The sequence below is a fragment of the Canis aureus genome, chromosome 12 (genome assembly GCF_053574225.1).
Source record: "Canis aureus isolate CA01 chromosome 12, VMU_Caureus_v.1.0, whole genome shotgun sequence".
Taxonomy (NCBI): domain Eukaryota; kingdom Metazoa; phylum Chordata; class Mammalia; order Carnivora; family Canidae; genus Canis; species Canis aureus.
The window spans coordinates 26,036,761-26,050,278 of NC_135622.1; the positions used below are offsets into that span (position 1 = coordinate 26,036,761).

Consider the following 13,518-nt stretch of genomic DNA (forward strand, 5'->3'; position numbering starts at 1 on the left):
TTTTACAACAGATATTCCCAAGCACTCTTTCAGTGAGGTTTTGCTTGCTTCTAAACCAGTCATCTTTGGGTTTTGATGAATGCTCTTGGCTCAGTGATTCTTGGGTGACCCACCTCAACAGGAGTGAGAGACTGAGAGAGGCTGATGGGGTTTGGCAAATGGACCAAATCAAAATCATGTCTCCCTCTTCCTTGAACTAAAACCCTGATGCTGAAGGCAGTTTTAGGTAGGCCAGAGCCTGTGCTCTCTTGGAATTGGTGTATAGTCCCCCAGGGTTCTGCATTGTTGGATATTAGGTTGTGTTGATGGTTTGAGAGATGCATGGGTTTGTAGACCTGCTCCTCTGCTTTCCCGTTTTGTTTGTTGTATTCTGGGTCTTTGGCTTCTCTTGTGGGCCAAATGGATCCTCACTAAAGGAACATTGTGCTCTTGGACAAGGCCAGGGCTTGGAGAATTACCAAATAGAGAAATGTACATATTTAACCAAAAAAAAGTTCTTACATTTCTTTTCAGCTCTGTATACTAACTAATAAGATTTGTTCATGATGATGATGACGACAGACTAAATATGATACACCAGCCGTGTTTTGTTTGCGTTCCTCAGTGTTTAAAAATACTGAACTCACCAATATTTTAGTTAGGCTGTTTCCCATAAAGATTGGGATTTCTGGCTTGTCTTGGCATCTGAGGTCCAAGTTACTGCCTGGCAGCAGTAGGCTGGAGACCAGTGGCAGCACCCTTTTTAGACAGGACACTCCCACCACCTTCGTCTTTCCTTTACATTCCCTGCCCAGTCCTGCACCTTAGTGGTGGTATTCTGTGAGGAATGGCATCTGAGTCAGAAGATGTGATCCTGGCTTCTAGAAGCTTACTAATGCAGTTAAAAGAACAAGGAGTACGTAAAGAGTAGGGCACCTGGGTGGCTCAGTGGTGGAGCATCTGCTTTTGGCTCAGGTTGTGATCCTGAGGTCCTGGGATTGAATTCCGCATCAGGCTCCCTCTGGGGAGCCTGCTTCACCCTCTGCCTGTTTCTCTGTCTTTCTCTGTGTGTCTCAATGAATGAATGAATGAATTTTTAAAAAAAAGGAGTACGTGAAGATAAGAAATGTTGTGGGAGCTCAGGACACTGCTGTCATTTCAGGATCTGACATTGAGGACCAGCCACAGAAAACCAGACAAGTAGCTGTTTGTAAAGGGGCTATCACTGGTTTGGGGACAGAGCTGGGGGAGTTCAAACTAAAGCCTTCATTCTCTTCTTTTAGCCAGTGATGGTGTCAGGAGTGCATCATAAATTGAACACTGACCTTTGGAAACCTGAATCCTTCAGGAAAGAGTTTGGGAATCAAGAAGTCGACCTAGTTAACTGTAGGACCAATGAAATCATCACAGGAGCCACAGTAGGAGACTTCTGGGATGGATTTGAAGATGTTCCAAGTATGTATTTAAAGACCTTTTAGGGGAATGAGGATGTGAAAGGAGGGCACAACAATAGCAGGAGTCTGAAGCCCTTCAATGGCAACAACAGCATTGTCCATGATCCTGGAGTTTAAAATTTGTGCCTTCTTTTTCACCTTCATTTTTAAAAGTTTATGCTATCGAACTGAGGCATGTTTACTTTGCAGTTCCATAGAGAGGTGAGGTTTTCATCATCTGTTCTTCAGGTAGCTTCATGTCTGTCCTGTGACAGAAATTCTCTGCTTCCACTTGAGCCCAGTGGGAAGGGCAGCACAAAACTGGGGTTTGTGACTCCAAAGCTGGTGATTTTATGCGTGTCTTACCTTTATACATCCTTTTTACTTTAAAAAATTTTAATTACTGTTTAACAAGATAGGTAGACCTGAAGATGTCAGGGAATGTGAATTTATTTAACACTGGGTATCCTGGTCCTACCTACTGCATCTTTGCTGCGAGCCACTGAGGCATTAAGGAGGTTTGTGTGTCTAATGCTGAGGCTGCCCCCTCTGTGTATCGGCCAGTCAGTATAAACTGCTTCCAGGAATGTCAAGTTCATGCTGGGTCCGGGGGAGTCCCATTAGCACAGATACCCATCATCAGGCCCCCATCTCTGCTGGAGGGTTTGGCCAGTTCATTCTTCAGACTCGAAGTCATTCAAGTTCACTCATTCATCACTCTCATTTCTTTAGACACACACATTTTAATCTATTGCTTCCTTATTCTTTTTACCCACATTTACAGATTATAGCTCCTACTTTCAACAAGCTTTATATTTACAGCAAAGTTAAGAGCTGAGTCTTTAATAAAAGGCATGATGGGGTTTTCCACAAGTAGAAGCTGAGATGGAGTTTCAGACCGAACCTGGCTACTTAGGGACCAGCGTCTGTAAAATGGAAGGAGGAAGTGAGACTGCTCAGGACGAGGAGTCAGCTGCAGTGCAGATGCTGCAAAGCCTTGGCCAGTCTTGCCAGAGGTTTCTGAGATGAGGATTGCCCTTCATTGTCTCAGATTGGGCTGAGGTGGGAAATGTCAGGGCCTTTGTCCCCCTACCTCCCTCAGTCTTTAGAGACTGGGGCCCCAGGAAAGACATGACCTAGCAAGGCAGTGCTGTTCAGCTGAAGTGGACCCTAAAAACTGTGTCTGGGCAAGAAGTTTTCTGAAGCTTTCCAGTTAGGCCTGAGTTCAAATCCTGTCTTTTGATATGTCCTTGTGTATACGAGCATGGTAACTTAATTTTTCTGGGACTCAAACTCCTTCATGCTGGCAGATGGTGAAAACAGCTCTAAGTCAACTATAGCTTTCCTGTTCTATACTGATGATTCTGCTGCACACACCCCCAGCACACCACCCACGCAGACATACTGCTGGTATTCTGAACATACACTGTACCCGGTTTTTTCTTTGTTTCTTTCTGGAGAATGCACTTATGTAAACTAGGTTATGGGACAGTACTTAGTTGACTACAAAACATACAGATGTTAGTCCTCAAGAGTACAAGGTCTGAAGTTAAACCTGGATTCCAGTTCCAATTCTGCCCCTTAGTAGCTGGATGACCTTGAGTGTGTCTGTCAGTTTCCTCATTCCCAAATGGGAATATTAAATGGTGGTTAGTCTCATGGAGTTGTTGGGTTGAGTTGTAAGGATTAAATGGTTAAGACACTTAGCAGAGAATGGAACACAGCAAGAAATGAAATAATAGTGGTTATTGCTCTTGATCATAATTATCAACATCTTTTTTAATTAGAGCTCCTTGGTTCTTGGTTCCTTGCCATTACCTGGGTAATAGTTCTGACTAAACCACGTGGCACTACTGGCCCTCCTCCCTGGATAGAACATCAGGTAGTTTCAGTCTCTCTGAGCAAAACAAGTCATGGTAGCCTCAGAAAATCTAGTCTACTACACATCTGAGGCCTCTGATTATTAAAGTGCATTGCTGTTTATCAGTTAGGAGCTGCTCACTTCTTTCAGAACACTGTATTAGAGGAAGATACTGGATCTGAGATGGACAACTGTCAGAACACCAACCATGTGTAATGGGCAAAAGGGGGTGGCTGAAATCTCAAAGAATGAAAACCAGTTTAATAAGCATCTAGAAAAGATCAGTTGGTAATTTTTATTTTGGTATCCCTGTGCTACCCAGGTATGAATGGGTTTCTTGGCAGTGTAGAAATAAAATAGTTGGTGATTGGCAGGAGGGGAATATTAAAAATAATATTTGTGTACTAAATGTATGGGTTATGAAGATTCTGCAAAGAAAAATTTTATTTGCATTATGAAGCATAAAATGCCATTATATTTTGGTCTGTTTCTGAGCTGTGAACAGTAACAATTCAGTAATTCTGGTTACCTTTCAGACCGCTTGAAAAATGAAAAAGAACCAATGGTGTTGAAACTTAAGGACTGGCCACCAGGAGAGGATTTTAGAGATATGATGCCTTCTAGGTATGATTAATTGGCGGGGGGAGGAATGATTCTGTCCTTAAAATTCTTTTTAAGGTGGTGAGAAAAGAGTTTTCAAAAGGAAAAGATGAAATATGGAGTAGTGTTACAGGTGCTATCTTATTTGTAGACTATAGTCTTTGGAGGTATGTGTTTTAAATGAGAGAAAGAAGTGATTGATTTTGAGATCTGGCTGAACTAATGAAGCTTCACACATTTCCACTGTTAATGCTCTGCGAGAGAAAAGGCCAGATGAGGTGTGCAGTCTCTGACTTAGAGGCAATACTGGGATTGGACATTTCAGGGTTCAGTGTAATGATACTGCATTAGTAAGACAAATGAGTTGGTAGATCCATTTTCCTGATTTGAGCTTGAAATTTGGAAAAGATCCTTAGAACAAATGAATAATACATTCCTGAGTGTCACTTCTTATCAGGAAGTTACTGCTCAAATCTTTTGTCTGAAGTATTTCAGGTCATTTTGATAAAGATGTGTGCTGTATGAGAGAAAGAAGACATCTTTGTTTATAACTCCTATAATTCTAATCTTAAACATTATTCAAGGAAAGCTGTCTCCATCTTTATAAGCACAGATGTATTTATTCTTTTAGGTAAGGAACAGAACAGATCAGACAGTGATGGATTAGATCTAAGGCAAGCTTATTTTGTAAATGCTTGGTTCTCTTGTCCTAGGTTTGATGATCTGATGGCCAATATCCCATTGCCTGAGTACACAAGGAGAGATGGCAAACTAAACTTGGCCTCCAGGCTGCCAAACTACTTCGTGAGGCCAGATCTCGGTCCGAAGATGTATAATGCTTACGGTAAGGAAGAAATGGCTAACTAAAAAAAATTACAATGGAGATAGAGCATGTCAGAATGTGTGGAAAATTGCTTTTCGGGGAGGTAGAGATGGAAGACCTCTGTAGTCCTGTTACTTCACACAGCAATAGGCTTTATTTTCCCATATTTCCTTTCATTTCTTCTCATGTATATTTCCCTTTCATAGTAGGGCATGTGCAATTTTTTATTTTTCTTTTTTCTGCATTTCATGTTCTATTACACAATCTTTATGTTGCTTAATAGTTTATAGTGTGATAATTTTTGATGGTTGTAGAGTACCTCATCAAATCTGAATTTGTTACTCATTTTAAAGTCCATCTGCTAGCATTCCAGTTGTTTTTTTTTATTATTCATAAGAATAATTTTTTTTTTAGTAGTAGTTTGTTACTTAAGAATAATAAGTTTTTTTTAGTAGTAGTTTGTTACTTAAGTTAGTATTGGAAGCATCCTTTGAATTGGATTTTCATCGTGTAGATATGACTCAGTAAACTATCAAACAGGAAGGATTGCATAGGAATAGAGATTGATTTCCTTAGTTACCAGGGTCATATTTCATCTTTATTACTGTGACCTTAACCAGTTTCATGTTGAGGTTTTAGTTAGGTCTTGATTATAGTTGACTGTTTTGAAGGAATTGTTACCAATTGATTGTTGAATGAAGTTTCAGTTTGGGTCATTTAGTGATTTTGCTTTAGTTTTTTATTTGAACCCCATTTTTCCAGTCCTTCTAGAAATTACTTCTTTGATTTTATTCTGTCCTCCCATAATTACTCTAAACTCCAGTCTCTCAGACCTGAGGATGGCAGAGTCTTTCGGCATCTTTGCTGTGTTCTCCAGAGACTATTGGGGGACAAGAAGAGCAAGGGCTTAGATCTCAGCCCCACAGTTCTTCTGTTATGGTGGAGTCAGTCCAGGGATACACCTGGAATGAGGTCAGGGAGCATTTCGAGAAGGGAGTTGATGTTGGGAAACTCCCATGATCTAGATGCCTGAGATCATTCTGCCAGGTAGGGTGAGAAGTGGTCTGTGGGAGAGAGTACACAGCAGGCAGAAGCCCCCTGACCTATTCCCTTTATATTTTGGGTCTCAGTTTAGAGAGCCCTGCATATGCTTTGGAGCTGCAGCATGTTCTCTGGCTGAGTTTCCTTCCCTCAAGCCCTGGAGAGCAGCTAGTTAGTTGGGGGTCTCAGGGCATACTGTCTTTCCAGCAGACTTACAATGAATTTATGTGAATGAAAATATTTTTTCCACTGAAATAAGTGATGTAATATTACACATAGTAATTATCCCTGCTTTGTAGGCCTCATGAAGCTTATGGGGTAAAAGTGATTATCTGAGAAGTTTCAGAATAAATTGTCTGCTTGGATTAAATATTAGTTTGGCAGCATAGACATCACAGATAGATGGCAGTATTCCTCTGTAAAAGCTTTATCTCTGACAAAATTGTTCCTATCCAGAGTAAGCAGTTAGGGATTGAAAAAAATGAAAATATGTTCATTTTCAAATACTTAGACTTTATCATAAACATTAGAGAATGATCACTTTCAGAGGTTGGGTGACTGACTGAGCTGGGACCCCCTTAGAGTAGAGTGAAAAGCTCTGTGGAGACATATAGTCAACATCTCTCTAGCTCCAGGACACCATGAGTTTCACAGATGGGGGCAGAGACAGTGACCTGCTCAGGATGTATAAGGGGCAGTCAGTAGCAGGTCTGGGACTAGAATATTCGGTCTCCTGATTTCCAGGCTAGTTCTGCTCTTCCTCCAACTCCAGTGCTGTCACCCAGCAGCCCCTGTTGTGTCAGTTCATATGCTTTTCATAAGTCGATGGTGTTATGTTCCAGGATTTTCTATTTTCTGGGAATCCTTCCCCCAGGACCTTCGTGTTTTTATACTCTTGGTCCTGTTGGAGTTCAGGCTTTCTCTGGTTAGAGACTATTTTCTTAGTGTGCAGTCATCTGTAGCTGTATGTGCTTGAGTGCTGGGCTGGTAGCTGGGTAGGTGTCACTTCCTTCATCGTTTGGCACAAGTCTTTCCACCTGTTTGGCACTGGCCAGAGAGCAAGTGGCCTGACAAAGTTTTGAGACTATTCACCCTTCCTCCCTTTCCTCCCACCTTGTGCCCTTCCTTCCTCCCACAGTGTTAACTGCTGGCCTGTAGTTTGTGTTTATCATTCCCTTATGTTTGTAATGCTACTATATATACTTGTATTCCCACAGAATATTCTTTCAGTTTTAACCTGTGTTTGAGCTTTATAGAAGTAGAATCAGACTTTTGGATCATCATCCATGCTATCATTTATAATTGTCCATTTCATTCATTATCCTTTTATTGCTTTTCCTTCTTAAGTTTTAATTTTTTTATTTTTTATTAGTGAAAAACTTCCAAATATACCCGTAACTTGAGAATCTAATAGAGTGACTCCCCATATACTTGTTGCCCAGTTATAGCAGCTTTCAGTGTTTTGCCATGATTGTTTCATTATTCCCTCCTGTCCTGTTTTTCCTTTACAATTTAAAGCAAATCTCCTTTGATACATCTACTTTAAAGCATATCCTTTGATTTTGCCTAAATACTTAATGTTTAGCCCTCTCCTAAGACTAATATTTCAGCCAAATGGAAAGAAAAGAAATCACTACACTGCTCTTAGGGCCATAGTCCCAGGTTGAAATAAAGGGGTGGAGGGGTACCCTCTCCTGTATAGAGCTGCTCCTGAAACTGCAAGGCTCTGGCAAGCTGGATGGAAGTCCCTTGGCTGCCTCCAAACAAGACTGCTGTTCCAAGGGCTGATGGGTTAATAAACAGCCTCTGCTTGCCCACTATGAGCCATGCTTCCCTTTGCTGCCCATTCAAGAGTCTTCATGTCAGGGAAGGCCATCTACGGTGACCACAGGGCTCAATGAGCCTCGGGGTGACTGTGAGCAATGCGAGTCTTTTCATGGGGGTAAGAGATTAAAGTTTCAGACTATGAGCACCAACCAGGACCTCATACTATAGCTCACTCCTTCATTCTGTTCCCCTCCCCCCTATTTTTTAACATTTGGAGGAACCAAGGACTGCATTGGGCAGTGTTCTCTTTTGTTTTGAGTGTTATAGCCAGTTGAGTTCCCAGCTTTATGTGTATGTGAGAGCTTTCTGTTAGACTCCCCATCTTGAGTAGGCCTTGGGCCTTAGGTTGTGCCCAGAGCACTCTAGGCTATGACAACCAAAGCTTAAGAATTGGCAGAGCACATGTCCTTTTGGCAAATTCCAGCTTTAGGAGCCACTTTACCATTCCTGAGTCTTGCTTTCTCGTTTTTTGGCTTATGAGTATTTAGTATTTCTTCTTTTCTTGCCAGCACACTGATTCATTAAAAAAATTTTTTTTCAATAATTGCATCCAGGATTTTTAGTTATTCTTAGCAGAGGATCTGTCAAGGACTTATTTTGCCTGTCACCAGAAACAGAAGTCCTAGTAGTATTAGGACTTCTTTTTTTATTTTCATAATTAAGTATTTGAGATTATTTTCTTTCAAAGTTGAAAGGATAACATAATTTAATATGTTGTTACCTTACCTTTTACATGATTTTGAGAGGCACCTTTTAAATTTTGTGACCAGATACCTCCTAGGAAGTGGGAAAGACAATTGGCAGCCTTTATCATCTCCATAAATTTAAAATGTTTTCTGTTGGCAGGATTAATTACTCCAGAAGACAGGAAATATGGAACAACAAATCTTCACTTAGATGTATCTGATGCAGCTAATGTCATGGTATATGTGGGAATTCCCAAGGGACAGTGTGACCAAGAAGAAGGTAGGGTGCTAAGTGTAAAAGTGGGTCTTACTCTCTGAGCTGGAGACTATGGTCTGATACTTGCTTCTTCTTGCTCCAGAAGTCCTTAAAACCATCCAAGACGGAGATTCTGATGAACTCACAATAAAGCGATTTATTGAAGGAAAAGAGAAGCCAGGAGCCCTCTGGCACATATATGCTGCGAAGGACACAGAGAAAATACGAGAATTCCTTAAAAAGGTGTGCTTTCCACCCTATGGCTTATGAAGAGAGACATGGAGAATAGCACTGTTAGAAATTACTCTGTGTCAGCAACTGACTACTGAGAAGTAATCACCACCTCTAAAGTTTAATAATCTCTGCATGTCAGATTGACTAGGCTGAAGCCAGTTGCTGAGGAACAGAGATTCTAAATGATCAGGTTCACATCTCTGAAAAGAGGGGGACTTGTCTTATGTCTTTGTTTTACATTAGAGCACATTTGGAGATTTTTGTGCTCTTTCAGCTTAGTTCCTCTCATTGTCTATTAGCATCTATTTGTTTTTGTTGCCTTGAAAATCTAAAGACATTTTAATTCCTTGGCCCTTGATACCTGTGTTCTGAGTGAGATACTTAGGTCCCTGGGGGTTTGTCTAGCCTCATGTAGTAGTAGGTCAGGGAAGCCTCAGGTATTATTGTGGCCATTAGGTTGCAAAGGATCATTGGAAAGGGATACAGGGATTTTTAAGATGCCAAGTTTCCAATAGTTCTCTGGTTGTTCAGCTAGGCTGTGTGTGGAAGTTCTAGGCAACTGGAAAGATGTTGCATTTGGTTTTTATCAGCATTCAGGCTTTATTTGTTGCTGTTACTCTTCAGTTGTTCATGAGGATTGGATGTGAACACTCCTAACCTATTGCCTAGTACCAAGTAGGTCCTTAACCAGCACTGCTTTGAATCAAGGTATTTCTGACTTAGGATCATTTGACTCTTCCAAAACCTGCTGGTCACTATATTGGTTCTTTGATAGTGTCTCCCTGAGTATGTGAGTCTGTGCTACCACTCTGTCTAGAATAAACAAATGTAATCTTTGGGACTGCTCTGTAATGCAGATTGTTAAGCGAATACAGATTGTTAATAACTGCAATATAGCAAGTCTGTTTCTAAGGAACTCAAGCCTACTTTATGTTCAAAAGTCTAGACCAAAATACTGTCCAAACATAGTATTTAGAAAAATATGCAAACTGCCAGAGATTACTGGAAATGACAGAAGGAAAACCACATTTTCTTACAGTCTTCTCTTGTTTCTTTTAGTTAATGTCTTTGAGCATTACTTGTCTCTTTGTGCCAATGGAGTACCTATAAAAGAAGGCCTGACATCTTCTGACTGTCCAAACTATTTGAGGGTGGAGTGGGAAATTCCCTCATTGGGCTTTAGTGTGTTACTCAGTATCATAATATTTCAAATGTATTCCAGGTATCAGAAGAGCAAGGTCAAGAAAACCCAGCAGACCATGATCCCATTCATGATCAGAGCTGGTATTTAGACCGATCACTAAGAAAGCGTCTCCATCAAGAATATGGAGTTCAAGGCTGGGCTATTGTACAGTTTCTTGGGGATGTGGTATTTATCCCAGCAGGAGCTCCACATCAGGCAAGAAACATTATTCTTTATTCTCTTTACACTAAGAATTTTTGCATATGTGTTACTGATGTAACTTGTGTTTTCCAGGTGCATAACTTATATAGCTGTATCAAAGTGGCTGAAGATTTTGTTTCTCCAGAGCATGTTAAACACTGTTTCTGGCTTACTCAGGAATTCCGTTATCTGTCACAGACTCATACCAATCATGAAGATAAATTACAGGTGAAAATAGCACTGATTTTTGACATTCTGTCTCTGGCTTCATGGCCCATTACTGACCTTATAAAAAGCATCAGTGAACTTGGCCATGTCACACTAGGTGCAGTGAGTTGATGAAGTGGCTTCATGTGTAGTTCCTTTGTCAACCTAGGCCAATGAGGAATGAACATAGAGGAAGTCTCTCCTTGCTATTGTTTAGACTCTAAAGGACTATGCCCCAAGAAAAAGACTTTAGTACTGAAAATGAATAGGTCTTTGGGGCACCTGGGTTGTACATTGGTTGAGTGAAATCTGATTCTGGTTTCAGTTTAGGTCGTGATCTCAGGGTTGTGAGATTGAGCCCTGTGTCAGGCTCTGCAGTGACTACAGAGAGTCTACTTGGGATTCTCTCTCCCTTTCTATCCTGCTGTGCAAGATCATGAGTGTGTACGCACTTTCTCTCAAACAAATCTTTTTTAAAAAAAAAAAAAAAAGGAAATGAAACAAATAGATCTGACTTCTGATCCTGGCTCAACTGCCAGACATTGGTCTTGAACAAAGACTTACTGCTGTGTCGTTCTTATCCTTGAGTAGAGCAGGACAGAATCTCTGGGATCCAAAAAGGATCTCAGAGAGTGGGTTTAAAGATGCTTTCAGTAGTGAATTATGTAACATAGTTTCATGTTTGGAAAACTAGGAGAACATGGAAGTTTTGAAAACTTGTATGTTGGGACTAGCCTCTCCCTGTACTCACCAGGCTCAGGGTCATGGGACATTAAAACCTACGGAAGCAGGAAGAGGAGCATGAGTCTAAAAAGTATGAAATACTGGCCTGAAGGAGTCTTTTAAGTATTTTTTTAAGTATTGATATCTTGAATACTGAGTTTTAATTTTGGAGAGATTGGTAGAGGAAATGTTTAGTCTTAGTGACAGATTTTAGATTTAGTGGTAAACTGACCATATTTTCTCCTGTTCTTTTAGGTGAAAAATGTTATCTACCATGCAGTGAAAGATGCAGTTGCTATGCTAAAAGCCAGTGAATCCAGTTTTGGCAAACCCTAAGGGTCCCAGAGACGCCTTAACCCCTGTACATTGGAAGTGAATTACTGGCAGCTGTTCAAACTCTTCAGGCAGGATTCCTGTGGACTTTGAGATTCATGTTACCTCATCTTCTTTTTTAAACTGTACCCAACTGGTAAGGGTACTCTGTCTAATGTATATTTCTAGTGTTTACACACACTAAATGTGTATATGTAGGAACTATTTACAGAACATGCATCCTTAAACTGTGACTTTTCACCTAGTGCAGAACTTCAACCATGCTGTAAAAACAAAACCTCTTATCAGCTCTGGAACAATATCTGCAGTTATTCTCCAGCTGTTGGGTTGGACAGCTTAGTCAAAATGGGTTTAAAACCATTAGAAATCACTGCACAGTTTATTTGGTTGTATTTTGTTTTGTGTCTGTCTGAGTACCCTCTCCCTCACCCCATAGGGTTCAGATGAGCAATGGAGGAAGTGACAGCTAACGATGCAGTTCCTGCTGTGTTGCATTAGAACTGGCATTATATAGCAGAAATCAACTACTGTACAATTCTTGGGTTTAACCATCTTTATTTAGTTCAATGGAGTTTTAATTTAAATGAAGCTTTGCTAATTTTAAGTGTTAAGCATTTTGCATTAAAGTATTCATATAATATTTTGACTCCACTTACTCCTCTGGTTGTGCATTCAACACACTTTTCTCAAATGTCACCAGGTGTAAGAGTTTGCTCTAGGAGCTCATCTTAAAAGCAGAGAAATTAGATGCTATAGTGATTTGTGAGTGATTATTATAATGCTAACATGAAAATAAGTTTCTTCTCAGCCAAGCGGAAACTTTGTCATACTTTTGCAAAGAAACACCACCAATTAGCTAAATTTGGAGAAGTTAGCAACAACAACAACAACAACAACAACAACAACAAAAAACAAATAGTGGCTGGTTAAATGGTTGTAAAAAGGTATTTCAGAGATTGAAATACGTTGTCTTTCTTCAGGCCTTTCATCAAGTATGAGTTTACAAATGAAAAGGAAATTATTATAAGTTTTAGAATAGTATCTAAAACAATCCTTTCTAATGCAAGAAATTCACCAAGAAGCCACCTTTCTGTACCTCCCTGATTCTCTTAGATAACTATAGTTATTCTAAATAAAAGGACTAAAATTGAAATCAAGTAGTGGAAACAAGGCCTAGAGCCTGGATTTTTACTGTGTGCTCAGAGTAGGAAGTTGGAGATACCTGCCTAATTCCAGCTGCCTCTTCAAGCCAAAACCTTTAATGGATGAACTTTAAAAAAACATAAATTTCTTGAAAAGAGTAAGTAGAAGTATCTGCCCAATCTCAGTGGGAAACATATTCACTGGGAATTCATCAGAAGCTCCTTTATACAGGTTTGGCTCTAGAATTGGCACTGCTACTTAGAAATTTCCCTCAGCTGAAATAGAAAAACTTGGATTCCTCTCTAGAAGAAACCAGTTTCAAGCCAGGCCTCAGGGGAGTGACAGTTCCAAGACTGTTATTCACAATCAAATACGTTGTAACAACAAATATGAAAACTAAAAGCCACCAAGAACAAGAATGAGCAAGAACCTTCAGACTGCTATATTAAACCTGCAGAGATTTACAGACTGAAATGATCCAGTGTTATTTTATATTCTGAAATGTTTACTCTGTTAAAAAGAAATGGGAGTGAGGCACCTGGGGGGGCTCAGTGGTTGAGCATCTATCTGCCTTTGGCTCAGGGCATGATCCTGGGGTCCTGGGATTGAGTCCCACATTGGGCTCCCTCTGCCTATGTCTCTTCCTCTCTGTGTCTTTCATGAATTAAAAAAAAAAAATCTTAAAAAGAAATGAGAGTATAGGAATACGATGGAGGAATGAGATTTCCAGAAATTGACCAGATATGGAAAGAAGCTAAATAGAATTTATAGAAATGAGACATGGTTAAAATTAGAAACTTAGCAGATGAGTTGAACAACAAAAAAGGTTTTTATAAACTGAGAGATTGGTAAAAATACAGAATACAGCATTGAATAACAGGAAACTGTAAAGAGGTGTTAACTGATAAGCAGGACACCAGGGACTGAAAGCCAAAAGGATGGTGGGAGGGAGATGCTGTCAGAGACAAAATTTCCCAGTACTCACGAC

At 40.1% G+C, this 13,518-nt stretch overlaps 1 protein-coding gene across 1 annotated transcript in view; it reads left to right on the top strand.

Moving 5' to 3' along the window:
- The window catches only part of KDM3A (lysine demethylase 3A), a 53,439-nt gene extending 41,412 nt beyond the window's left edge, over window positions 1-12,027 (top strand). The window contains exons 19-26 of the mRNA XM_077843185.1: window positions 1,263-1,434; window positions 3,810-3,897; window positions 4,587-4,717; window positions 8,411-8,530; window positions 8,610-8,749; window positions 9,963-10,139; window positions 10,218-10,352; window positions 11,310-12,027. Coding sequence (XP_077699311.1) covers window positions 1,263-1,434; window positions 3,810-3,897; window positions 4,587-4,717; window positions 8,411-8,530; window positions 8,610-8,749; window positions 9,963-10,139; window positions 10,218-10,352; window positions 11,310-11,390 — 1,044 coding nt within the window. The 3' untranslated portion in view covers window positions 11,391-12,027. The remainder of the gene's footprint in view (window positions 1-1,262; window positions 1,435-3,809; window positions 3,898-4,586; window positions 4,718-8,410; window positions 8,531-8,609; window positions 8,750-9,962; window positions 10,140-10,217; window positions 10,353-11,309) is intronic.
- The last annotated feature ends 1,491 nt before the right edge of the window (window positions 12,028-13,518 follow it).